The sequence below is a fragment of the Carassius auratus genome, chromosome 30 (assembly GCF_003368295.1).
Source record: "Carassius auratus strain Wakin chromosome 30, ASM336829v1, whole genome shotgun sequence".
NCBI classification, from domain to species: Eukaryota; Metazoa; Chordata; class Actinopteri; order Cypriniformes; family Cyprinidae; genus Carassius; species Carassius auratus.
Genome location: NC_039272.1, coordinates 18,320,139 through 18,345,916, shown reverse-complemented (window position 1 = coordinate 18,345,916; position 25,778 = coordinate 18,320,139). Strand labels below are relative to the sequence as shown.

The window sequence follows — 25,778 nt, the reverse complement described above, 5'->3', positions numbered from 1 at the left end:
CACACACACACACACGCAACAGCTACACAGAGATTCGCAGCAGCAGCAGAAATGGCGAGTCAGGAGCAATCCGATGAAAAGTTGGCATTTTCAAGGTGGAGATATAAGCACTACGTCAAATTCATTGTGGTCAAAGGCAAGAACGTGCATGTAATGTGTACATGTAATGTGTGACACGCATCTACAAAGCTAGTGGCCAAAAACACTTCTTACAAAGATAATACTTGAATTGCAGGATAAAACTCTAGCTGTCTGTTGACGTGCAATAAATATCGAAAGCTATGTACGAACACCTGTCTGTTCTACTCATTTCAACTGGCTTGTGAAAAAAAAAAAAAAAAAAAAAATTCTGACATATAGCAACCTTTTTTTTCTTTTTCTTTTTTTTACAGTAACGCAAATAGTTACTTTCCCTGGTAACGGGTTACTTTTATTATAGAGTAATTCAGTTACTAACTCAGTTACTTTTTGGAACAAGTAGTGAGTAACTATAATTACTTTTTTAAAGTAACGTTCCCAGTAGTGCTAATGAATAAGTACTAGTATCTAATGATTTAGTACTAGTATCTAATGAATAAGTACTTGTAACTTTACAAAAAACACTAATAGCTAAAGAATACGCACTAGTACTTAATGGAAAAGATACTAATATCTATAAAAACAAGTACTAGTAACATGAAAAAAGATACTAGTATGGCTTATAGATTAAATGTTACAACGGCTTTCCATATTATGTGGGCATCAAGCAAACATAATAAAAAAGCCTTGCATTATTCTTATCTTTCCCCCTGATCTTATTTGATGTATTTATATAACTACTGCCATCATATAAGCAGCCCAGTTCTTGATAACTGCAGGTTAAACTACTGTAGACTAACCATGCTAAAAAAGAGGGATAAATCAGTACACAGCCAGTAGTTGGTGCTAAAGTGTTTTCTTTTTTAATGTAAACATATCATTGGTCGGTCAGAAGACTAAACCCAGCAGTTACAGTGCAGTATTACCCCAAGGGAGGAAAGAGGACATTCAGTGCACCAAACAAAACAAAAAAATCCATCCACAGCAGAAAAAGAGGAAAAGAAATCTGAGTTAAGTAATGGGTCATGGTTGAATAAAGAATGTGCATGCATCAAACACGCATCTGTACACACTCTCACACGTCATTATGTCATCAGTTAAAGAGAGTGAGTTAAAAAGAAGCAATAGTTCATATGTTCAGTAATTCAGTTATATATAAATCTGAATTACTGTCTTAATATTTATGCTTTTAATCATCTAAAGTCTGTAAGCTAGTTCGTTTTAATTTTATTGCCCGTCACTGATAGGGTGCACAAAGTGTGGGGCCATACAAAATATGTAAATACATGCACTTATAGTTATATAAATAAATAAACTACAGAGTCATTTATACAAAAAAAACAACAACTGAAAAGATTTAGAACTATTTGTGCTCATGTTGAGTGAGAATGTTGTCAACATCACACTTTGTAAGAGGCTTCATTCGCTGAAAGGCATTTTATGTCACAGCCAGAAGCCAGTGCATGAGCAGTCCCAAAGAGGGGGGCGATGCCAGGTCGTCAACAATTTTGGCTTTAAGAGCTGCCCCTGGACAACATTTAGTTTCTGAAATGACAATCAGCTCTTCTAAATGATTCATCATATATCTTGCTCTCAGTCCTTCAATATTTTTTTTTATTTTAAGCCTGTAAGAGTCAGTGATCCTTCTCAGGTTTTTGAGATCATTTTAGATTAGGATCATGCCAGCACTTGGAAGTCTCTTACACAGCAGAGAACCTCTGTGAGTTATCACCTGACAAACACTCTCACTCGTTGTGACTTACACTCACACACATGCACTCATGCTTAAAGCATCTATGCCCGGCCAAATGCTCATCTTTACACTATACATGCACACCCATATGTTATTTACTCCAGCAAAATGTACTGACAACTACAAAGGAAAATAAGGGCTAAATGTTCTGAACATAAACCTGACAGAGTGAAATGAAAAAGGGAAGTGCCTTGGCTATAGTTACAGGGGTGTCAGTTCAGTCACTTGTTAGCATTTGTCGGAGTCGGAGCTCAGTAGAGACCACAACCACGCAGGTTATTGGCGATGATGATGTCAGTGACAGCATCAAAGACCACTTGGATGTTTCCTGTGTCTGTAGCGCAGGTCAGGTGACAGTAGATCTCTTTGTTAGGGGAGCGATTCTTACTTTCAAACTGAGTCTGTATATATGCAGCCGCCGCTTCGAATGTATTTGGGCCTACAGGAAAGATGAAGAAATTGAGTTTTTTGAGCCCTTTTATATCTGTGAATTTCTTATATACATGTGTGCAAAGCTACTGTACCTGTGTATTCTGGGAAGCAGATATTCAGTGGAGATTTCACAATCTTTTCTCCAAAAAGGTCCTTCTTATTAAGGAAAAGGATGATGGACGTGTCAACAAAGAACTTATTGTTACATATAGAGTCAAAGAGCATCAGAGACTCATGCATACGGTTCTGCAGAGAAGAGAGAGAAAGTATTCAAATCAATCATTTGTATTTTTTTAAACTGCATTATTACCATGAGCATTTAAACTCTGCTAGCTTGTTAAATCTATATTACTTTATATAATATTATATATTATATTTAGAATATACATATATGTACAAATGTTTTTTTATAAATGTGTGTGTAAAATTTAATTGAAAAATAATTTATAACACATCAACTAATTTAGAATATACATATATTTACCATTGTAAATCTCTACATAAATGTGTGTATAAAAATGTATATATTAAATTTATATATACTTTTTGCTGATTCAGATCAACTTCAGGTTGACCGCCAATGGATTGTTTTAGAAAAAAAAATAGCAAATGAAAAGATCGAAATATACAACAGTGCATTTTTGAACTGATTTACCACAGAGTGTTGTAATGTCGTGAATGTACAATCGGTCTAAATGACCAGGTGTAAGTCTAGGTGTAGTAGTTCACCGTGGTTTCGTCTTCATGGAGCATTTGGTCATATCCACTCATTGCCACACAGAAGATAATGGCTGTCACATCCTCAAAGCAGTGAATCCATTTTTTCCTCTCTGATCTCTGTCCCCCCACATCAAACAGCCTGGGGACGAAACATCACACACTTTCAGGACACATGCAAAGCCATGTACATGCATGTGTGCACAAACACAAGAAACACAATGCATGTTAGGTCATCAAAATAGGTCGACCAAAGATATCTGACTTGCACGGATACAGTGAATTAAAAGGAATGGTTTTCCAATTCCTTATGACAATTACTTAAAAACTCATGCAGATTATAGAGATCTTTGTTTTTATTTCTGCTATTTAACATCCGAGTTCCTTTTTATTCAACAGATATTCCCAGTAATATTTTTTTTTCTTCTAAATTTATGAAAAAACTAATTAAATCAAGTCAGATTTATATTGTGCTTTTTACAATAAACACGGTTTCAAAGGAGCTTCATACTAATAATTCTTCAAATTTACACTGAGCAACTTTAGAGCTGGGTGATTTGACGATATGTGACCCTGGACCACAAAACCATTCTTCAGTCACTGGGGTATATTTGTATCAATAGCCAATAATACATTCTATGGGTCAAAATTGTTGATTTTTCTTTTATGCCAAAAATCATTAGGATATTAAGTAAAGATCACGTTCCATTAATATATTTTGTACATTTCCTACGGTAAATATATCAAAACTTAATTTTTGATTAGTAATATGCATTACTAAGAACAACTTTAAAGGCGATTTCCTCTCTCTCTCTCTCTCTCTCTCTCTATATATATATATATATATATAATTTATTTTTTTTATTTTTTTTGAAGCCTCAGATTCCAGATTTTCAAATAGTTGTATCTCGAACACATATTGTCCTATCCTAACAAACCATATCATATATCAGTGGAAAGCATATTTATTAAGATTTTGAAAAACTGGTTTTGTGGCCCAAGGTCACATATGTGTTGATAATTTAAAAGATGAACCCGGTTTAGATTCAGCTATATATATTTGCTTATATAATGCCAACATATAGAGTTTGATAAGGTATAATAACACGCTTTTAGAGGCCTGGAAAAATTCTCACTTTTGAGTTCCCAATTAATAATGCATTTAACTCACGAAACATAACTATTCACTAGATACCTAAAGTTAAGGTTCTTGAAGGAAAAATGGGTCTCAACGATGCCAGTGGTTTTGACTCGGGTTCGAAGAATATCCTGTTCAGTGGGGAGGTAATCAGGAGATCCAATGCGCTGCAAACAGTCTAGGTAACTGAAACAAAGAACACTCTGTGTGTTTTTTTAATGTATTATGATACGTGGGGTGTGTAGCATTACACCTGACAGTGACATGCTCGTTGCATCATCTCATGTGTGTTTAACAGTGGGACTTACTATTGGGCAGAGTCGTTGAGCTGATACTCTCGTGAGCGGCTAAAGCAAGCTTGAGTTCCAGCATCAGCCCACAGATGGATCATGGCAGTCAGCAGTTCTGTTGAATATGGCTCTGTGTCTTCCATACGACTGACCACATCAAATACCATCTTAGCATCTGCCTATAATCACACGCCAAATGTTACAAACATTCTATTAAATGCATATAAGTACAGAATGACACCCACTTAATGTTCATCGCATGGGCGATCACAATGATATTCCCTAACTAATGCACTAGGTGTCAGTGTAGCTCAGTGCATCCTCTGGGAAGTGGGATTTGGGAAATGGAAGGTGAGTTCAATCACCAGGAAAATCTAATGCAAACATTAAAGAACACTGCAAATCAAAACAAGCTAAACAGTAGGCACACTGCCCTGTTGTTTTCTTCTCCTTGTATTGTTGTATCAATGCTATTATATTATTAAGTATTAAGATGTTTGAACAAAAGTAATACATATAATGATATATACCATAACATAATTTACAGATGTTCCAGGAAAAAAACAATAAAAATGTACTTGATTTTGAATATTTAAGAAATTCACACTTGGACTTCATTATCTCATAATCAGTTGAGAAGAGTGTGTGCATGTGATATACATACAGTTCTGGCCTTGTCTGCATACTCTATACCAAGAGTTTCCATTGCTTTTAAGATGGTGGCAAGACTCTGAATGGTGTTGCTATAGACCACAGGTTTAAACTGCTTTACGTCGTCTCCAGAGAAACCATCTTCATGGATAATCCTGACGAATACACACGACAGAGAATAGCCATTATAGAAACACACGCACTATTCAAACACAACAGGACTGAAATTATGTGTGTTCATATATGTATATGGCTGGAATATGTGGTTGCAGAAGTAGTTTGATTAGAGATTATGCAACAATCAGTCTTGTGCTTCTACAGGTTACATAGCCCAAGTTGCTGGTCACCTTAATATTTAAAACCAAAAGTTAAACTGTAACTATACAATAACTGTATAACAGCAATAAAAAAGTTAAAGTGTAACTAGTAAGAGTGTATTTAAAAGCTTAAAATATATCCTAAGTCTGAGATATAGTTGTGTGTGCTTTGAATTACAAAAACCGCCATGATGCCGGCGGATCTGTACAATTATATTTAATAATACAACACAGCTGGTCAAAATTGCCATAAGAGTTGCAAATAGTTATTAAAATGTAAGGTTAGGTGGCATAGTCCTGGTAAATCCGTTTAATGGGTGGATAAGGCTAAACGAGACTGCAGGGATCAGGCACTAAAAGCCACCCATTAAGATTAATATAGAGAAAGATTCTGATGCCTCACACACACACTCACACTCTCTCAAGCACACACCGTCAGAGGACAAAATGAACACAAGTCCTTGATGCATAACATGGCACAACACACAAATGCTGATCAGATTAAATGCACAGCACATGACAAAAATGTGAAACATTAAGGAACTCCGAGCCCAAACCAGCAGACACAGCGGCGAGGTACACTGCACACATGCTACCAACACACACACACACACACACTCAGCTCTGTCTCTTGGGGTGTGCTTGTTTCAGCACTAGCACACACTGAACAGCGCGACACAAACACTTCCCAATCTCCAACCGTTTAGAAACACGACTGAACCGAAAAGAAAAGGCACACAATCACGGAGTATGTTAAAAGCCCGCACTTACTTCATCTGTTTGACGATGGTGCTCTTCCCCGACTCCCCTCCGCCTGCGGAGACACAGGCTGTGTCAGTGCTGTCTCTCTCTCACACACACACACACACACGTACGCAGCATCCTTATCTCTGGGACGACTTACCCAGCAGCAGTAATTTGACATCTTTGGATGCGCTTATTCCGTCTTCCTTGAGGTTTTTCTCGATCGCTCTGCTCCGATCCAGAGCCGCGCGCTCCTCTGCACTTAACGTGCATCCCATTGCAAGACCGAGAGTCGGGACGCGCGACAGCTGTATCCCAAATATCCGTCTCTGTCCCACACTCTCTCGCTGGCTCAGTCTGCCGATTGTTGCTTAAGCATCCACGCCAAATTGAGGTCAGGTACAGGCTTGCACTCCGGCCTCTTGATTTGGAGGAGGTTGCTGCTCCTGCTCGCGCTCTGTTTCGAGGGTGTCTATTGGGCGGCGGCACAAGCTCATCTCTGCCTGTAGTTCCCTCCTAATGCGCGAGGGGCGACCCCTCTCATCGCGCTGACGTCACACGAGGAGCAGGGCTCGCGAACATCTGTTTTTGTGGCAGCCGAAATATAGCTAGGCTATATCTCTGAGGTTGTTTGGTTTATTTGCTGAAGTATTGGATATGTCCCATATGGATATGTTCTGCTCTTTTAAAATTTATTTATATATATGTGTTTTGTTGTATTACTGCAGGCCTATTTTGTGGAGCCATACAAAATGTTTCAATTTCAAATGTTTCATTTAACAATAATCATCGCACACCTGCAGGAAAAAAAGAAAATCCTGCACTCTACCAATACTTGGAGAAGTATCAAAAGCAGTTTTGATAGTTTTGCAAGTATTGGTAGTGTGCAGCATTTTCGTTTGTTTCTTAAAATTCAGATATTCAGCAAAGGTTGGAAATGTTCCAGTCCTCTAATTTGATTAGGAGAGCAGTTTCTCTCTTTTTTTCACTCACAAACGCTATTGCAGACCAACTTTTAGCTTTTGGCCTGTGCATTATGGAAGCCTATGTCTACCATTGAATAAAAATAAATTAATTCATTTTTTTCCTCACAAAATGGGCACAACTTTTTCCTCTTGCAGTTCTAGTTTACATATTTCACTTTTTTTTAGACATAAAATGATATCAAACTGAATTGAAAAATGTAATTCCAAGAAGAAAAAAAAAGTCTTGATGTAAACTCAGAATTAAGAAGGAAAAAAGTTAAATTGCAATTGCGCACACAAAGTTTGAATGTATAAAGTAAGAATTTTGAGATAAAACTCACAATTCCTTTTTTTAATTCAGCTGAAAAAATAAGCATCCATAGTTCATTGTTTGTGTTGGCTCCTTTTGGCTATACATTTTATTGATTTTTATCAGTATTTTATTATATGTGTGTGAAGGAGAGATGAAAAAATGTCTCCAATTTATTCACTGTTATTCTCCAAGTCTCATTTGTGCAGTGATGCTTTTAAATATTACATTCATATTTATGCAATTAAAAGATGCTTTGAAACAACTTCAAATGCTTTCAAGGTAAACATTTAAATATGTTTGACCCTTGGAAATGACAACCCTGTCCATGTCCCATGCTCTACCAGCCAAGTTACATGAACATCTTTAACATTAGTAGGGGTTTAAAATAAAAAACTGCAGTAATGGAGCACAGATACACTAATATATAATAGAAATATTCTCCACTACAATCTCCCAATCTTACAGCTCTAAAAGATTCCTGTGGATTTCTCTAATGCCTAACCGCTGGCATATGAGCCAGATGTTCTGCTGCTGGATTTTAGATAGCCACACATAATAATGCTTTAAGAGTTTGTGCTTCAGCAACTGTCATATGGGTGAGATGCTTTGAAAAAGGAGATCACTGAGTGAGTTTATAAATCTAGTGTAAATCTCTAGAGATCTTAGGATGTCATCACTCAAGATTTTAATATAAATGCATTTGCATACATCATCATTTTATGCTTAGTGTTATTCCTCTGGCTTTCTGTTGTCGGCCCGAATGTCAATGTTTGCACAGAAAAATATTGTAAATGTTTGTGACACAAAAGGGTTATTGTGCATATACAAATAAATAAATGCATATACTTCTAGGTAAAGATAAATATCTAACTGATTCTTTGAAATGTGACCAAGGGGAGGGGAAAATTTAATGCATAACTTCAGCTTTGATTTCATGCCAAGCCCAGCCCTAACTGCACAGGACTCTGAACACTTTCTGAACACACCAGTGACACACACACAGGTCACTCTGATGGATTACTTTACTAAGATCAAGAGCAATATCGAGCCACACTGCCTGCTTAATATGCTTTTATGTTTATAACCAGGGTGGAGGCAAAATCACAGACCCTCCTTCATAATGTCACAATATGTTGAAATATCATTACCTAATCATATGTGTGTAGCGTTTTTAACTATAATCAAGGATATCTTTACATTTCTTGATAAATAAATAAAAAGTGTAAGTTAAACAGTTAACATTTCACTCTAGAAAATGACTAGGAGCTTCCAAATACCCATAACTTCAATGAATGTGATCTCTTAACCGTGTAATACTTTAATGGCAGGTCTGAGTAATGCTTTAATGGAGAAAGGCCTCATCCATTTCATTAATCTGACCACCCTCAATAGACACCATTAAGCTAAAATTAATATCTTAGAATAATAGCATCTTATAGCATATTAGAACAAAATCAGAACCAGATGTTTTTTTTTTTTTTTCCTGTTTTAATTTTTTTTTCAACTTATTATTTTACCAAGTCATTTCACCACACCTTTTTCTCAGATCAAAAAACATCAGAAAAAATAAATAAATAAACAGGGAATCCACAATCTTTTCTCCAAATGTTTGATAGTAATATGCTACAGTAACGTGGGTTGGTGCTTATTTATAGAACATCCAAATATTGATTTCAGGATTTAATTTCTAAAAGCAATACTAGGATTACTAGAATTCAACTAGGATTCTTTAATACTGCCTCATGTCATATTTATCCTTTCTAGTTTCTTTTAAAAAAATTAGATCAATATAGGTGACCTATACTCAGTGGACCGGTTTTATAATCAGATTAAGCTTTTGGACTAGAAAGCAGTTTGAGTGATTTCATGTAATGTGCCGATTAAGAGTCAGTCCATATTAGCTGTGCTGTAGCAGTAGTCCTGCTACACTAAGTGCCTTCCAACAATAACACTGCTCCCTTCCATGTGAAGGGCAATTCACGGTTTAAAAACGCACTCAAGATCTGGAAGTTAAAGTGATGCTGTTTTTAGCATCTACAGTTTGTTGCTCTTATGCGCATAACGGCTCTGAGATGCAACTTTTCCTGACCTGATAAAATGCAGACAGGACAATGTGGAGGACAAATCTTGAGTTACGCATGAAATATGCATGAAAAACTCTTTATTTGAAATTTATTTCATTCTGGGCAGACGACAAGTGATTGTGAAATTTCAAGTAAGAGACAGATAGAAATGATAAGGTCATGATGAAAAAAAACATTTCCCAAAAATGAGAGTGCACACTCTTCAAGTTTAGCTATATATCCTGGAAACAATCACACATGTACAAAAAGAACACATACACATCACTCATTCATTCTCGTACAGTCTCAATCTCGTGGCTGGATGCCCAGCATGATCTCTCCAATGCTTGTCAGTTTTGTCTCCTCAAGTGCACTGATAAGACGGCTCAGTTTGGCACTCCTGCCCTCTGATTGGATGAAACGTCCAAGCAGTTGATAGGCCTGTTCATAAAGCCCTTCCCTCTCATACTCATAGGCGAGATTGTCGATAGCAGGGCCTTTTAGGGCACGGCAGTTCTTTTGTAAAGCCCGTCCCACTCGTTTCCAATCCCGTCCCACATGAGCAGCAAACCTCTGCTGGTCTGCTGAAGTCAAAGGCCTATCGTCTGAGAGCACAGGGAAGGAGGAGACAAACATCAAAGGCGAAAACTAGTCCGTGATAAAAGAAATTCAAATGCAAATGGCATCATCACATACATTTAAATAGTTAAAACTTACCAAAAACTCTTTTCTGAAACAGAAAGCAGTTCCTGGGCAGCTCCTGCGGCGGTTGACTGGGAGGACCAAAGCTGTTCTGCAGCTGCTGCTCCAACTGCGTGACTTCATCATCTCGCAAACGCACAGGCTACAAAACAGCCATTCATTAAATAAACAGCTGTGTATTTAAAACACCTGAAATATATTGTTACATTCATAGAAGGTAAGGTACATCCTGCAGCTGTTTATTTAAAAAAGAGATTTAAAGGGCTAGTTCACACAAAAATTACGAGTCTGAAATAAATTACTCGCCCTCATGTGACACTGATGTCACATGGACTGTTTTAACAATGTTAAAATATTTTATGATAATGAACAGGCTACATTCTTCTGGGCCTTGAATGTGGTAGTTGCATTGCTGTCTATGGAGGGTCAGAAAGCTCTCGGATTTCATCAAAAATATCTTAACTTGTGTTCCAAGGATGAAAGACTTACAGAATTGGAACGACATGAGGGTGAGTAGGCTAATTAATGTCAGAATTGTCATTTTTGGGTGAACTATATCCCTTTTACAGTTTTCTCAAATGGTGTTAATTTCACTGGGAGTCTCACAATAATGAGATATCCTCTCACTGTTTTCATTAAGACTGATGCATCAGACTGCTTCACGTGACACCTGTACTTCTACATTTGCAGACACAATGTTCATAATGACATCAGGACACAGAAGGATGGCTTTATAGCAGGAATATGCAAGAGGTCAGAGGTCTTCTGACCTGACTAGTTTTGGCATAAGAAGGTTACAAATGTTTAACTAGATGAGTAAAGTTTGTAGACAAACTTTATGTTGGCTTGAAAAAGACTTAGGTGCTCAGAGTAGCATTCATTAGAAGGTTGTTAACATGACTTACCATGTTAATAAAATGACATAACATGAATAAGCATGTTGCTTGCATGATTAAACAGTGCATTTGATGCAATGCATAGGTATTCTAAGCACAGCAATTTAAGCACTAAACATTTTCTTACCTGGAAGATTATAATTTAAGAACAACATGAGGGTTGCTAGGGTTCCCGCTGTGGTTACTAGGGCAGATGCTAAGGTGTTGCTAGGATACTCAGGGTGGCTGTTAGGGTGTTGCTTTGCAGTTGCTAGGGTACCCTGGCTAGTTGCTAGGGTACCTGGGGCAGGTACTAGGGTGTTGCTAGGGTTCCCGGGTGGTTGCTAAGGTGTTGCTATGGGGTTTTTAGGGGTGGTTGCTAAGGTGTTGCTATACGGTTGCTAGGATACCCATGGTTGCTAGAGAGTGGTTATGCGGTTTAAGATATATTTAAATATAGACAGATAGATAGATAGGTACGGAAAGTATTCAGACCCCCTTAAATTTTTACCCTTTGTTATATTGCAGCCATTTGCTCATTTTTTTTCTCATTAACGTACATACAGCACCCCATATGGACAGAAAAACACAGAATGGTTGACATTTTTGCAGATTTATTAAAAATGAAAAACTGAAATATCACATGGTCCTAAGTATTCAGACCCTTTGCTAAGTATTTAGTAGAAGTTCCCTTTTGATACACAGTCTTTTTGGGAAAGATGCAACAAGTTTTTCACAACTGGATTTGGGGATCCTCTGCCATTTCTCCTTGCAGTGATCTTTGGGTTCTTCTTTACCTCTCTCACCAAGGCTCTTCTCCCCCGATAGCTCAGTTTGGCCAGACGGCCAGCTCTAGGAAGGGTTCTGGTCATCCCAAACATCTTCCATTTAAGGATTATGGAGGCCACTGTTCTCTTAGGAACCTTAAGTGCAACAGAAATTATTTTGTAACCTTGGCCAGATCCCTGCCTTGCCACAATTCTGTCTCTGAGCTCTTCAGGCAGTTCCTCTGACCTCATGATTCTCATTTGCTCTGACATTCACTGTGAGCTGTAAGGTCTTATACAGACAGGTGTGTGGCTTCCCTAATCAAGTCCAATCAGTATACAGTAATCAAACACAGCTAGACTCAAATTAAGTTGTAGAACCATCTCAAGGATAATCAGAAGAAATGGACAGCACCTGAGTTACATATATATGAGTGTCACAGCAAAGGGTCTGAATACTTAGGACCATGTGATATTTCATTTTTTTCTTTATTAATAAATCAGCAAAAATATGAACCATTCTGTGTTTTTCTGTCAATATGGGGTGCTGTGTGTACAATAATGAGGAAAAAAAATGAACAAATGATTTTAGCAAATGTCTAGCAATGTTTAGCAAAAGTCTACTTTCCGTACCCAATGTATATAGATAGATATATGAAATGAGTTTGAATGAGTTTAAAAGGCTTAGAAATAGTACATAGAATGGCAGTTTAATTGAGTCTGTGTTTAAATTTGAATTTTTACAGTTTGATGGAATGTTTAGATCACCCAAGACTGTTTAGTGAAAGTCTATGGGGTTTTTCCAAGGTTTGATCGTCATTTTTAGGAAAACCATAAGTTGGATCAGTTAGAACAGATATAGCAACCAGAGTCAGAACAGTCTGAAGGTCTGATCAGAGTAGCTTTAAAGCTCAAGGATAAGATACTTTTCAAATGGTCAGAAGAAGAAGAATACGTTTAAATACAATATCAGTAAGATGGCTTTTTCAAACCAACTTAATGAGAATCCCGACAGATCTCAATTCTCAGTCCGACAGCAAGCATTCCTGATTTTACATCAGAAAAATGTAAAATAGGGAAGGAAAAGGTTTGACAAAACCTTAGTGAATTATTATTTTTGCCAAATGTTTACTTACAAGTGCACCTAAAGGAACTGAAAGCAAAAGAATGGTTTTCACATCTCTGACTCTGCAAACGTAAAAATGAATATGGATTCATAGTTCTGTCTTGACAAGGCTGCAGACAGCAGGGAAAAAGGGGTTAAATGCAAATTATAAAATTGCGACCATATAATCATAGAGAGAAAGTATACAAACTAGGGATGCACCGAAATTTCGGCCACCGAAAATTTTCGGCCGAAAATGGCCTTTTTGGTTTTCGGCCGATAGACTTTTATCACCGAAACAACACGGCCGAAATGTTGTGATGACGCAAACAGAAACCGCGACCTGCACGTGCACCTGCATAGCGCAGACAACGAGCTCCACGCGACATTCACTTAACACCAGTGAGAACATTCTCTCTCTTCCTATTCCTTTATTCGCAGCACTAAAGCGTCCCCTAACAAAGAGATTAAATACAGTCTTATAGAGTCTGTTAGCACACGTCTCACTGAGATCTTTTCGGATCCTCTGCACTTCATCGCGAATGTGCTTGATCCGCGTTATAAAGACCATTAACGTTACTTGGATACGGAAATAAGGCAGCACGCACAAGAAATGATCCAGGCCGCGCTGTATGCGGAGAACCCGTGTGGAGACGGAGAAGCGCCAAGCGCAGGAGACTGATCAGAGCGCAGAAAAAAAGACTGGTCTCTGCACCAGATGAGTGGCATGCACCATCGTTGTCTGATATGTTCAGTGGAATTCTGCAAGAAAGTGCCTCAAATAATAATAATACGTTGGCTATTTTGTTCTTAGGCTACTATATATACACACACACACACACAAACATACATACATAATATCAGATTGTAGCCATATTTCTGCTAGATTTCTGCTTTAATTTGATAAAAATGTTTATTTATGCCCTGGCCCTATTTAAATACACTCTCTCAAATATTTCTCAAATGTCAGGCAGATGACAAGCTCAACTGCTCAACAGCTAGATGGTTAACTGTCTGAAGTCCCCATCCCCAGAAGTGACAACCCTCTTGCCTATACTGGAGAAGTGATGCACTTTCTAGTCCTACATAGAAAAATTTCAAATGCACTTCACCTAAATGCACTTTGTTTTTATGAGAGAACTGTTCATTTTAAAACCTTTCTGCAAGCCAGTAGGCCTGTACATTATTATTAAATATACACATGAGTGGGATAAATTTTTAGTTTGAATTTTATTTTATACTGTGCATTGTTGCAATGTGCTTAATAAATATTTGCATCATTTGTAATTATGTATTTTTATGTTTTTTTTTTTTTTAAATAAGTTATGTAATTGTAATTATCTTTGAAACTTTAATATTAATTTATGCAATTGCAATGTCTTAATTTTAGTAAAGTTAGTACACGGTCATAGCAATAAATGCAATGGTACTAATAATTGACATAATTTCTTTCGGTGTTTCGGTTTCGGTTTTCGGCCTTGGTTTTCGGCCAAGAATTTTCATTTCGGTGCATCCCTAATACAAACCAAACAGGCCTACTGACTTTTAAAAGGCAGAAAAATGGAAAGTAAAAAAAAGTCAATGCATCCAACTCTACGGCACAAATAAAGCTTTGAAGAAGTTGCCAACAAATGCCAACAGGCATGACAGATGTGTGACATCCACTCATCCTCAAAAAAAACACTGCAGTGAATTTTGGCCGCCAAGAGCATTAAACCATCAATTTAGAAAGCATATTAGTCTAATAGCTACATTTTCTATTCACCCTGTATTATTTCTTGTAAAATGACTTGTGTTTATTTGCTTTCATCATTGACACCTGGCACTATAATACTGTTGCATTAATTTGAAATTTGCAGACATTTCATAGTTTCTGCAGACACCACATATAATCTACTAGAAAAGTAAAATAATAAGGTTTCAGAACAGTACACATAAGGGCTGCACGATTAATCGAATTTGATTAAGCGCGATTGTCATACACATTTTGTTAGTAAAGTCGGTTCTGTGATCAGCAGTAAATCTCCATCACCTGTTTTCAGATAGAGCAGCATTTACTACATAGAGCCATAGTTATCTGACAAGCTATGCAAAATCCCATTCATTATCATAGATTATATAATTTTAGGATTATGAAATCGAATAAATCATTCGCGATAATGACAGCTTTTTGCGTATCTTCTCAGTGAATTACTGCTCTGTGTAGTAAATGCTGCTCCATTTGAAAGCACGTGAAAATACCACATTTAATAACATGTTTTTACTCCAAACTCACTTCATAATGTGAGATGACATGGCTTCTTAAACAGAATAATTAAGGCACACAATAATTCATTATATTCTAAGCAGTGATAATGGCTATGTCTATTAGCATTTAATTATAGATGAATATAGATGATGAAAATTATAATAATAATAAGAACTCATTAATATGATAAACCATATTGATGTAGTCGTAAGTTTATTAGTCATGCTGAATCAATGAAAGCAGTTAAATTTTCTGCTTATTCAGCTGCAGCAATAGGCATTTCCTGGATTTCTTCTTAGGGGCATATTTGGATTTTCAGTGCGAGAGCACCCTTTGGCTTTCGGATGAACATTTACTGATGATCACAGAACTGTACTTCACTGAAAGATACAAATGACAATCACAGCTTCTGCCTAATCGTGATTCATTGCCTTGGCGATTTTATTTTTTATTAATTGTGCAGCCCTAGTACATATGTTACAGCATTTGCATTTTGTATAGAAAACATTTAGGCAGCAGTCTGAGACATGCTTATGTGATCAAATCACCTTATCTTCTCAGAGATGAAAATGTGTCAAGAAAATCCTCAATTAACATTTCTTATTACTTACTAGCAATATCTGAGGCTCTCTTGATTCAGGAAATTCCCAGCACCATTTACACCAATTACCTTTTGGCCTAAATATAAACTTTGCCTAAATATGAATCATTGTAAACTTTAAGGTCAGAACAAAAATCATAAAACTGCCTCTGTTAAGCAGCAGTGAACTGTGATTTACTTCCGTCCTGTGCAATCAGCTGCTCCTAAAACTACAGAACAGTACAACGCTATCCTGGCAGTCGTATCGGCATAAACAAACACACATACCTGCGATTGACGTATGTGCTCCAGACACATCTCTACATCTTGAAGGCTTTGGTCCAATGTATGTATCCCGGCTTTGATTTGTGTTTCCATGACAGCCCCATCAGGAATAGTGAGAAGACGTGAGGCATGCTGGGACAGAAACTGAGCAAGCGAACCACATGCATAGCTCTCCAGGAATCGCTGACAGGGAGGCATGGCCATGAATTTAAGTTCCACCCCAAGGAAAGGATCAGCATCATGCAGCTTCAGGATCTCATACCCTTCCAGTCCACCAACAGAATCTGGATCAAACGGTATCGATTACAAAACACTAAAACATATAAATCTACTGTATATCTAAAACACCATACTCTTTTAGTTTCTGTACACTTGATATTTACTTGGTGGACACTTCTATCAACGCTTACCTATAAGGGTGAGTTTAATAACTTTGAACAGGGTAAATTTCCCTTGTCCATCTTTGTAAAGTGATAAAAGGTTGTGTGTTGGACTGCTACACCCTAAGAAGAGTACAGCACACCCTGAAAATGCACCATCATGGCCGTTGCTGTCACATAACCTCTGCAGACGAAGATAAAATCATACACACAATGTTAATTCACTTACAACAACATCTGGATCGACAAATAAGGTAAACACAACGTACCTTTGTGTCTATACTGTCCATCTTCTGATCAAGATTCCTGTCTCAATCCTGTGAGTGTGAACAAACAAATTACACCACGTTTTAAAACAACAAAACAAAGACATTGTGAAGGCAAATGAGAGTTCATTAAGGTTTTTTAAGACTGACACAACAATACATAATTGTTTTGTGTGTTTCAAGATCTAACCACTTCCTTGTAAGACTGTGAGCTTGTTGGTCGATACTGCTACAGAAATGGGGTCAGACGTTAGTGCTTGTTAAATATGCGATGCACATGTTCACAGGTAAGTTAGTATGGTGCCTCGCGTTTAAAACAGTTACATTTACAGTTACAACGTTTTACATTTTAAAAGGTCAGTGGATGAAACATACACACGCTCGCTCACACAAGTCTCATGTAAAATGTGACACAAGTCACATTTTAATTCTCTCGTGAACAAAAGTTTGACATAACGCTATACTCTGCTTGCCTTCAATTCACACGATAGCGAACATGAAACCTGCGCTTTGTTATATATATTACATGTTACTTACACAACGATTTGGTGGACTTTGTCTGAATGATAAGGAAGTCTAAACAGGCCTGCAAACTTACACGAAAAAAACTTTCGAGGTGTCGAAGCGCCGTCTTGGCCACTAAGACACACCCACTGATATGTTCAACAATCTGATTGGTTGAAAGATTCGCGCATTGTATGTTGATTGGCTCAACGCTCCACATCTGTTTTCATCGCTGGGTTTAACAACGGAACTCGTAACGCAGGAGGAAGTACTGAAGTTTGAGAACGTATATGTTTTTTCCCCCATCAGAAGTCTGACAGAAATACAGAGAGCAGAGTCATCACGAACTGTGCTCGATTAAGAGATTTTCGGTTAAAACATCTTTTAATTTTAATGTACCGCGGCTGACAGGAGGTAAAGGGCTGATTTGGAATGGATCTGCCAGAAGAGATCCTTGCACATATTTTTTCCTTCCTGCCTTTACAGGACAAATGCAATGCATTTGCTGTTAGTAAGGCTTGGTCTAATATCATGACACATCCAAGCTCATGGAAAGATACTGAAGTCAGGTAAGAGCTGTTGGTTTGTCTTATATCCGTCTCATATAAGGAAACCCTCCCAGAGGATTGTTTTGTTACTTAGATCTTGCTCTTTCACATCTCAGGAGGCTTAATGGAGATCTCAATTAAACTGCGTGCAAATATTAACTCTGTCTCACATGTTTCTCCTAAAAATTCCCAGGAGAAATAATAAGAGTACATGATACAGTAGTAATAAATCTACTGACTTTTATGTTATAACGAAAGTTTAATAATTTATTACATTAATATGTTTTTTTTTTTTTTAATCTTTTTGATAGCAAACTGATATGTTGGTCATTCTGAGCTCAGTTTGAGACATTGTTGAGATCTTATGAAAATTTTAGAACAGGTGTGAGATTTCTGGGGTTTAAAAACCTTGGAGAAGCAAGATACTTTAAAAGTCTCCATTAGCTCTCAATTACTCGTTATAATCTCATTGCTGTCTAGGAGAAAATTTTAGTTAATAAAGACTCTCCTGTGTGATTTTCTTCTTCCTCGTTTTCTTCTCCATGGCTCCATATTTGACCAAAGGTTCCATGCTGATTAGGAACCTTGATAAAAGCACGTCATTAGTAAAGACTTTGAACCATAAACTGCTACATTGTCATAAAATTGTCACTTGTACCTTAGTTAATACATAACAGCACTGTTTATTTTATCTCTCGTCTTAGGTGTGAGTCTGAAACCAGTGTCCCTGACAGATATTCTGCTCTTCTGCCACTGGTCAGAAATTTGAAACTGAGAATGTGTCTGACCGATCCAGCCAATCGCAAAACAGCACTGTGGGTGCTGCGGCAGGCAGTTGCCAGCGGTGACGGGCGGCTGGAAGGACTTTCCATCTGTTGTGAGGGGAACACACCTCTCTTTTATGCTGGTCAGGACCTGCAGCAAGGCTTAGTGGACATACTGACGAACGGGTCGTCCCTAACTGTGCTTGACCTAAAGGGTGTACCTTTCACCCTCAGCGACTCCTTCGTCAGGAGTGTAGCCATGCTTTGCCCTGCTCTGCAAAGGCTTTACATCAACAATCACTCTCTGGTGTGTGGCGTCAACGCTGAAACTCTGAGCCAAGTGCTGAAAAGCTGTCAGTCGCTCAGCGTTCTTGGAGTTTTCCAGGCCAGTCTCTCACAAGACGTCTTTAAAGATCTCATGTTGCCTGAACGAGCAGCACTAAAGAAACTAGAGCTCCGTTGCGAACGTTCGCTCAAATACACCGTGCCTCTCTGTGACCAGATATGGTTAGAGTTAAAACTGAGACACCCGCGTCTCTGGGTGGAACTTGAGCTGGACCACACCCTCCCTGAATTGCACGTTCCAGGGGTTCTGCAGCCCAGCATCCCTGTCCGATGTCTTCGGCTGCTCACTTGGACTTTGCTGTTGGATGAGGTTCGGATAGTCAGGCAGAGTTATGCAAACACGCTAGAGGTTCTGGAGCTGCAGACTGTCCCATCTCCTGAACTTAACTCTGAGTTGATAGCCTTAGCAAAGCAGTGCGTCAAGCTCCAAGAGGTTCACTGTTATTGTGTGGTCTCGCAGGAAGTAATAACAGCATTCTTAACAAACTGTCCTAATCTCTGCAGATTCACACTCAAGACACATAAAGAGCCTCACCCATGGACCTCCAATAAACTGCAGTAATGCTCTCAAGTGCTCTTGCCCTATTTTAAGTCTAATCAAATAACTACATTTGTGACACTGAGTGATTAAGCGAAATACTTTTACAGACGGTCAGATGTTCTTGTTTCCATTTAACCAGAAGATGCTCTTTGGATCATTCTGAAATGATGCTGGAGAAGGTGCTCATCAGGTTTAGTTCATGCAGCTCAAATTCTGATATCACTAAGGCAAAAGGGAGACAAACCAAATACTAAGATGTTCTGATATTCATTAAACTTCAAATATATCTCACTTGAAATCACTTAAATCTAAAAGATTATTTTTTCAATAATTACTCAGCCTCATGTCTTTACAGAACACAAAATAAGTAATTTTAAGCGCAAGTGTCAGGAATGGACTTCCACTGTATGGAGAGAGAGAGAAATGTTTCTCAAAATATCACCAAATATTTCTTGCTCAAAAGAATAAAGAAACGCATACAGGTTACACACACCCTATATATATATATATATATGTGTGCATGCATGCATACAGTTTCAGAATGACATGAGGTTGAGTAATGATCACTTTCACTGATGTTCTCAGACTTAATTTGGTGTTTAACGCTTGTTATAAATCTGGTATAACACAGTGGGCTTCAGATGAACACAAATGTCAATGTTCATGTGTTAATTATTAACATTTATTGACATCCTAGCACAGATGCGCTTTTAACAATCAAATGATTACATTTCATTCCGAGCATCACACTTAACACTGGATTTTTGTAGTTGGGAGTAAAACTTGCAAATTCAAAAATAAAAAGTTCAAACTTATTTCTGTTTGTGTATACTGAGATCAAAATGTTAAGAAATGTATAGCCAATGCATCTGCTTTGGTATAATCACAGTCAGGAATTCTATCAAACTTTTGATTTTCTCTCATCATTCATAGTAATTAAAAGAGAAGTCATAGAATGCTGGGGTATTCTGGGAAGAAAGTTGGCTGGAGCTGCTATTATTGATATGCTTGATGAACTTGAGGGTGTCTTTGTCTCTGTAGACCAGAGAGAGGGAGTTATCTTCAGGATACACTGTCAGAAGCTACAGAAAAAAACACAGTGTCAACAAAATAAATAATGTGCACTAGTCTGCCATGTGTGCATGTGTTATAATAAAAGAAGTCATTAAATGAAAACAAACCATCACCTACCTCCTCATCTTCATCATGTGCAATATAGGATGTAAATCCCCCAAACTCAGACTTCCACCCTGACAGAGAAAAAAAAAAAGAGGCTGATGTTTGACTCTTAATATGCTCTTGCACTTTTTTTTCAATCCTTTGTCCCTCAATCAAAATTAAATCAATGTAAATGTCAGATATCATACCTGCACAGCCCATGTGAAGCTGTAGATCCAATGCATACTCTCTTTTGACAGAATCATGTAACAATGTATAGTCGCCATGCGTCCAGCGACGCAGTTCTCCTACACAAGTAGGAGGTCCTGCAAGAATACACAATTAAAATTATTGTAGATATAAAAATCATTAAAAAAATATACACGCTGATTACCTTTGTCTTTTTTCTCAGTTGATGAAGCATCAGTATTGGATGCTGATGCTTGTGTATTTCCCTCTCCACCTCCGTTTTCGGTCTCACTCTTTCCATCTTCGTTCTCGCTCTCATCCTCATCGCCGCACAGATAATGCAGACGGAGACCAGTCAGGTTGGATAAGAGGATAAAGAATGACTCCGAGGAGAGGAGTTCCCAGCACTCCTGTACACAAGATGGGACGCTCTGCATATCTACACAGCCATAACACCTAAACACAGTGACGGGCAGAGAAACAAATCACATGAAACACACCAGAAAACAAAACATGCAGACAGGAAGAGAGTAATAGTTTAAATATTATCAAACAAGAGACGGCTGGTTTGGTTCTCACCTCTTATTGGGTGGCCCCTTCCTCCTCCACTGGATTTCGGACGACTGCAGTGCACTGCGCACCAGCCTCAGTTTCTCTTCCTGACAGTTAAATGGCAGAATTCAGGATATCAGCATTATAGATACTTGTGTGTACAAATACAGTATGTAATAGTTTCTGATGAATGAATGAGGCATTTATATAGCGCTTTATGTATTGCTGTACACCCAAAGAGTTACACCCCTAACTCTTTAACAAGAAGTGCCATGGGATTTTTAATGACCAGTCAGGACCTCGGTTTAACGTCTCATTCGAAGGACGGTGCTTTTTACAGTATAGTGTCCCTGTCACTATACAGGGGCGTTAGCACCCACACAGACCACAGGGTGAGCACCCCCTGCTGGTCTCACTAACACCTTTTCCAATAGCAACCTAGTGTTCCCAGGAGGTCTGCCATCCAGGGACTGACCAGGCTCAACCCTGTTTAGCTTCAATGGACAAGCAGTCTTGGGCTGCAGGGTGATATGGCTGATAAAGGGAGGAATTTATTAACACAAATACACTTTACAACAAGGTTAAATTCTTTAACATCAGTTAACGCGTTAGGTCACATCCAGTTGCTGGTCGAATTACAGGCAGATCTGAATGCATATGCATATGGTCATAATAAAGGGGCGGGATTTACTTAGACTAAATGATTGGAGAAGAGAAATCGGCCATTCTGGAGTTTAGGCATTTCACTAAAAAATGATGAGGTCAAAACAATTTGTAAAAAATAAATAAAATGGATGCATGGATCAATAGCATGAATTTTGACAATATATGCAATACTGAATTTAAATGTCATAATGACTTAATATATAATAAAATATAATTGAAGAAATTAATATGAATTAAGATTGAAAAATTCTAAAGTTCACAAATTGAGCTTAATTGTTAAATGTTATGCTAATGCACACACAAAAAAACTGTTTTTGCATATTCATTGCCTGTAATTTAGCTCTATTTGTGTATTGTACATATAGCACAATATAAGCATATTCTTGCATGCAGAGTCTGCAAATGTCTTACATGTGGAAAAATATAAATAAGTAACTTAGACACTTAATTATTTAAAACTCACTCTCTGACTGCATGCCTCTAGTGTAGTCATGGGACATGTCACTAAATTTCACATCTACAGGAATTTCTCCTTTGCATCAATTATACATGGACCTCCACAACAGCACAGACTAAAAGGGCCTTATAAAAGCATCGTCTGGCAGAGTTTATTTTACAGGTAATTTATACAATTCTTAAGCATGTGCAAATGTGTTTTGCTCATGAGCGTGCATCCCCAAACCCAGATGTACATTTGTATATGTATTACTATACATTAAACATGACTGAACATTTTTGTGTGATTAAAAACAATGATGACGATGACCAACCTGTAAGAAACTAGGCAAGCAAATCTCAGAACTCTCTTCGAATTCCTGCTGTACCCGAGCCTGATAGCGAGGATCCAGGTACATCTCATTCACCCACTCAAACAGCAAACTCTCCTGTAACAAACTGAGAAGATGCAGGCGGAGTTTTGGCAAAAACGTTCTATAATGCTAACTTGACTTACATCTCTGGGGATATGAGTGTGACGGGGAACTGGGGCTTCAATGTAGCGTGAGGGTCTTGGTAGAGAAGGGCCATGAAACCAGCCACTCAGAGATAAACGGCACTTCTCCTCAGAAAGAACCTCTGCCACCTAAGAGAGTCACGACTGCAGTTTAGTTCATTAAAACAGACTGAAAAAAATCACTGATGAATGGAGAACCAATCCTTCTGACCAGTGTTGGGATTGTTAAAAAGACACAAATGAAGATATTTTAAAGAATGTGTTTATTTATTGTAGAACAAATCCAACATACGTGGCCTACAATAACTAAAAAAATATTTTGAACAATGTTGATAACCAAACAGATTCAGTTACCATTGACTTCCACTGTATGTTTTTTTTTTTTTTCATACAATGGAGATCAACGGGAACCGAAACTGATTAGGTACCAATATTCTTGAAAATATCTTCTTTTGTGTTCCACAGAAGAAATTCAGGTTTTTAATGACATACAAATTATGATAGAATTGTTATTATAGGGTGGACTAAACTAAAACAGTTCAAAATCATATTTAACTGAATCAGGTGAAAAACACAAACTTGAACAAAAATCTGAAACGTTACCTTGCTGAGGCACTAAATTGACAAAAAAAATATAAAAGCTAATAGCACATAACAAAAACTATGAAAACTGTAAAGGAAACGAAAATCAAAAAAAGCTAATTCAAAATATTAAGAAATACTATAAATTGTAGAAATAATAGTATAAAAATAATACAAAACAACACTTTTTCTAACTACCTGATGAAAGGAGACGGGGGACACTTCAAAAAACACCAGAGAGTTCCAGCAAGGAAGCAGAGACTTGACAACACTCACAGGCTGACAGTGTTCTGTGAAAAATACCCAATTATTAATTAAACCAACAATTAAATATATTCATGCATGGTCCTTGTGTATGATTCCTTAATACATATTGTATAATCGTACATAAAAATATGATTTCTGAATATAATGTTTCGGCTGTTTCATGTTGACGTAAACGGCATGATCTAACTTATTTTAAACTTAATAAGACATGTTTTGTGGGTAAAATGACACTATTTATGCTCTTGTATCTCACACCATCAGTGCCGAACAGATCCAGTGTCCCTCCATCTTTCACCTCCCAGGGAGGAACCAGATAGAGGATGAACGCAACTCTTCGTCCCTCCAGCTCATCATCGTGACACAGCAAAACATCTGCACAAAGAGCAGCGAGAGAGATCAGGAAACCCACTGAGAGTACACCAGCTGCCGAGCATCTCCCCAGTGACTGGTCGAGAAGCGGTCAGGTGGTTTACCTGTATGCTCGTACTTTGCACAGGATATATCGACAGTTGCCTCTAGATCCACCTGCAACACTTCTGACAACCAGACACGAAACTCCCCGAAAATCACAGACCTGAGATCCCAACAAACAGTACGTCCGTGAGCAAAACAATGACAGAATCTTTCATGCAAAAGCTCATTTAAACTCTGGTGCACCTTATTTGTGAGATATGATGTTCTTTTCTCTCTCTTAGATCATCTGACTGCAGGAGAAACAGAATTCAGGACTTGGTTTTCACTTCGTCATAATATATACCAATAATTCAGACTGATACCTGTTGAAACTTGTACAGATCATTTGACTTGCTGTTGAAATTCAGCTGCAGGAGCTCTGCTTGCAGACTTTCCACAAAGCTCTGACTCTGCAGGAAACCAGTGATCTGACAGTGAGGGAAGGGCTCACAGTCCAGGTGGATATCACCTGAGCACAGAGACAGCAGGGATTCACAGACATGACAAATACACAGACCAGGATGCTTCATTTTTAAAAAGCAAATAGATTCTGAGAAAGTCAACAGTTACTGTATAAAAGACTGTTGAACTCACTGTGTCACGTGGGTGGACAAACATACCATTAGTGTAGCTCTCTTTCCTCTGCCATGCGTCTCTCATGCCTTTCTGGACAGATTCATCCATAAAATCCAAATTAATCACGGCGAGTTCATCTCGTTTCTCTTTCTTATTCTTTTTACCCGTTTCGGAAGCATTTTGTCGTTTTTTAGCTGGCATAACAAGACCATGAGGGAATAAACCCTGGGGGACTTTTGTTTTCACTTTCCGGGATCTTCTTCGTGCGGATTCAGTCAGAGGCGCTTTTGGATCGTGACTGCCCCTCCAGGTCAGCTGTGGAATAGTTTCTCTGAAAACGTTTTGAAATCGTATTCTGATCAAATACTCTGTCCAAAACAACAACAACAACAACAACATATACACTACCGGTCAAAAGTTTGGGATCAGTTAGACTTGTAATGTTTTTTTAGATTAGTCTTTGATGCTCATGAAGGCAGAATTTATTTGATAGAAAATACAGAAAAAACAGTAATCTTGCAAAATGTTATTACAAAATAAAATAATGGTTTATATTTTATTAAATAAATGAATTCATTGCACACAGACTGAAGTAGTTTAAGTCTTTGGTTCTTTTAATTGTGAAGATTTTGGCTCACATTTAACAAAAACCAGCAAATTCACAATCTCAACAAATTAGAATACTTAATAAGATCAATGAAAAAAAAAAATTATGAATCATTGGCCTTCTGGAAAAAGTATGTTCATTTACTGTACTCAATATTTAGTAGGGGCTCCTTTTGCTTTAATTACTGCCTCAATTCGGCGTGGCATGGAGGTGTTCAGTTTGTGGCACTGCTGAGGTGGTATGGATCCCAGGTTTCTTTGACAGTGGCCTTCAGCTCATCTGTATTCTTTGGTCTCTTGTTTCTCATCTTACTCTTGAAAATACACCATATATTCTCTCTGGGGTTCAGGTCTGGTGCGTTTGCTGGCCAATCAAGCACACCAACACCATGGTCATTTAACCAAC

At 37.9% G+C, this 25,778-nt stretch overlaps 4 protein-coding genes across 5 annotated transcripts; 1 reads left to right on the top strand and 3 right to left on the bottom strand.

Moving 5' to 3' along the window:
- Window positions 1-899: 899 nt before the first annotated feature.
- Window positions 900-6,757, bottom strand: gnao1b (guanine nucleotide binding protein (G protein), alpha activating activity polypeptide O, b). The gene is made up of 8 exons (XM_026211887.1): window positions 6,281-6,757; window positions 6,148-6,190; window positions 5,073-5,214; window positions 4,427-4,587; window positions 4,176-4,304; window positions 2,993-3,122; window positions 2,356-2,509; window positions 900-2,270 (listed from the first exon to the last, which is right to left on the bottom strand). The coding sequence occupies exons 1-8, from the start codon at window positions 6,396-6,398 to the stop codon at window positions 2,083-2,085; spliced, it is 1,065 nt and encodes a 354-aa protein (XP_026067672.1). The 5' UTR covers window positions 6,399-6,757; the 3' UTR covers window positions 900-2,082.
- Window positions 6,758-9,542: 2,785 nt separating this feature from the next.
- Window positions 9,543-17,315, bottom strand: tradd (tnfrsf1a-associated via death domain). Of its 2 annotated transcripts, none has more exons than XM_026211885.1 (6): window positions 17,207-17,315; window positions 16,673-16,720; window positions 16,434-16,587; window positions 16,027-16,307; window positions 10,179-10,305; window positions 9,543-10,066 (listed from the first exon to the last, which is right to left on the bottom strand). In XM_026211885.1, exons 2-6 carry the CDS (start codon window positions 16,691-16,693, stop codon window positions 9,768-9,770), a joined length of 882 nt encoding a protein of 293 aa, XP_026067670.1. In that variant the 5' UTR covers window positions 16,694-16,720; window positions 17,207-17,315; the 3' UTR covers window positions 9,543-9,767. The 2 variants fall into 2 exon arrangements, with proteins under 2 accessions (XP_026067670.1, XP_026067671.1); XM_026211886.1 differs by having other exon boundaries at window positions 17,268-17,304.
- A 139-nt stretch (window positions 17,316-17,454) lies between these two features.
- Window positions 17,455-20,186, top strand: fbxl8 (F-box and leucine-rich repeat protein 8). Its single transcript, XM_026211884.1, has 2 exons — window positions 17,455-17,742; window positions 18,426-20,186. Exons 1-2 carry the CDS (start codon window positions 17,606-17,608, stop codon window positions 19,390-19,392), a joined length of 1,104 nt encoding a protein of 367 aa, XP_026067669.1. The 5' UTR covers window positions 17,455-17,605; the 3' UTR covers window positions 19,393-20,186.
- Window positions 20,032-25,047, bottom strand: ogfod1 (2-oxoglutarate and iron-dependent oxygenase domain containing 1). Its single transcript, XM_026211883.1, has 13 exons — window positions 24,811-25,047; window positions 24,514-24,659; window positions 24,395-24,441; window positions 24,211-24,311; window positions 23,993-24,109; window positions 23,669-23,760; window positions 22,889-23,017; window positions 22,707-22,820; window positions 21,298-21,377; window positions 20,924-21,174; window positions 20,739-20,855; window positions 20,563-20,621; window positions 20,032-20,453 (listed from the first exon to the last, which is right to left on the bottom strand). The coding sequence occupies exons 1-13, from the start codon at window positions 24,965-24,967 to the stop codon at window positions 20,295-20,297; spliced, it is 1,569 nt and encodes a 522-aa protein (XP_026067668.1). The 5' UTR covers window positions 24,968-25,047; the 3' UTR covers window positions 20,032-20,294.
- Between the last annotated feature and the right edge of the window lie 731 nt (window positions 25,048-25,778).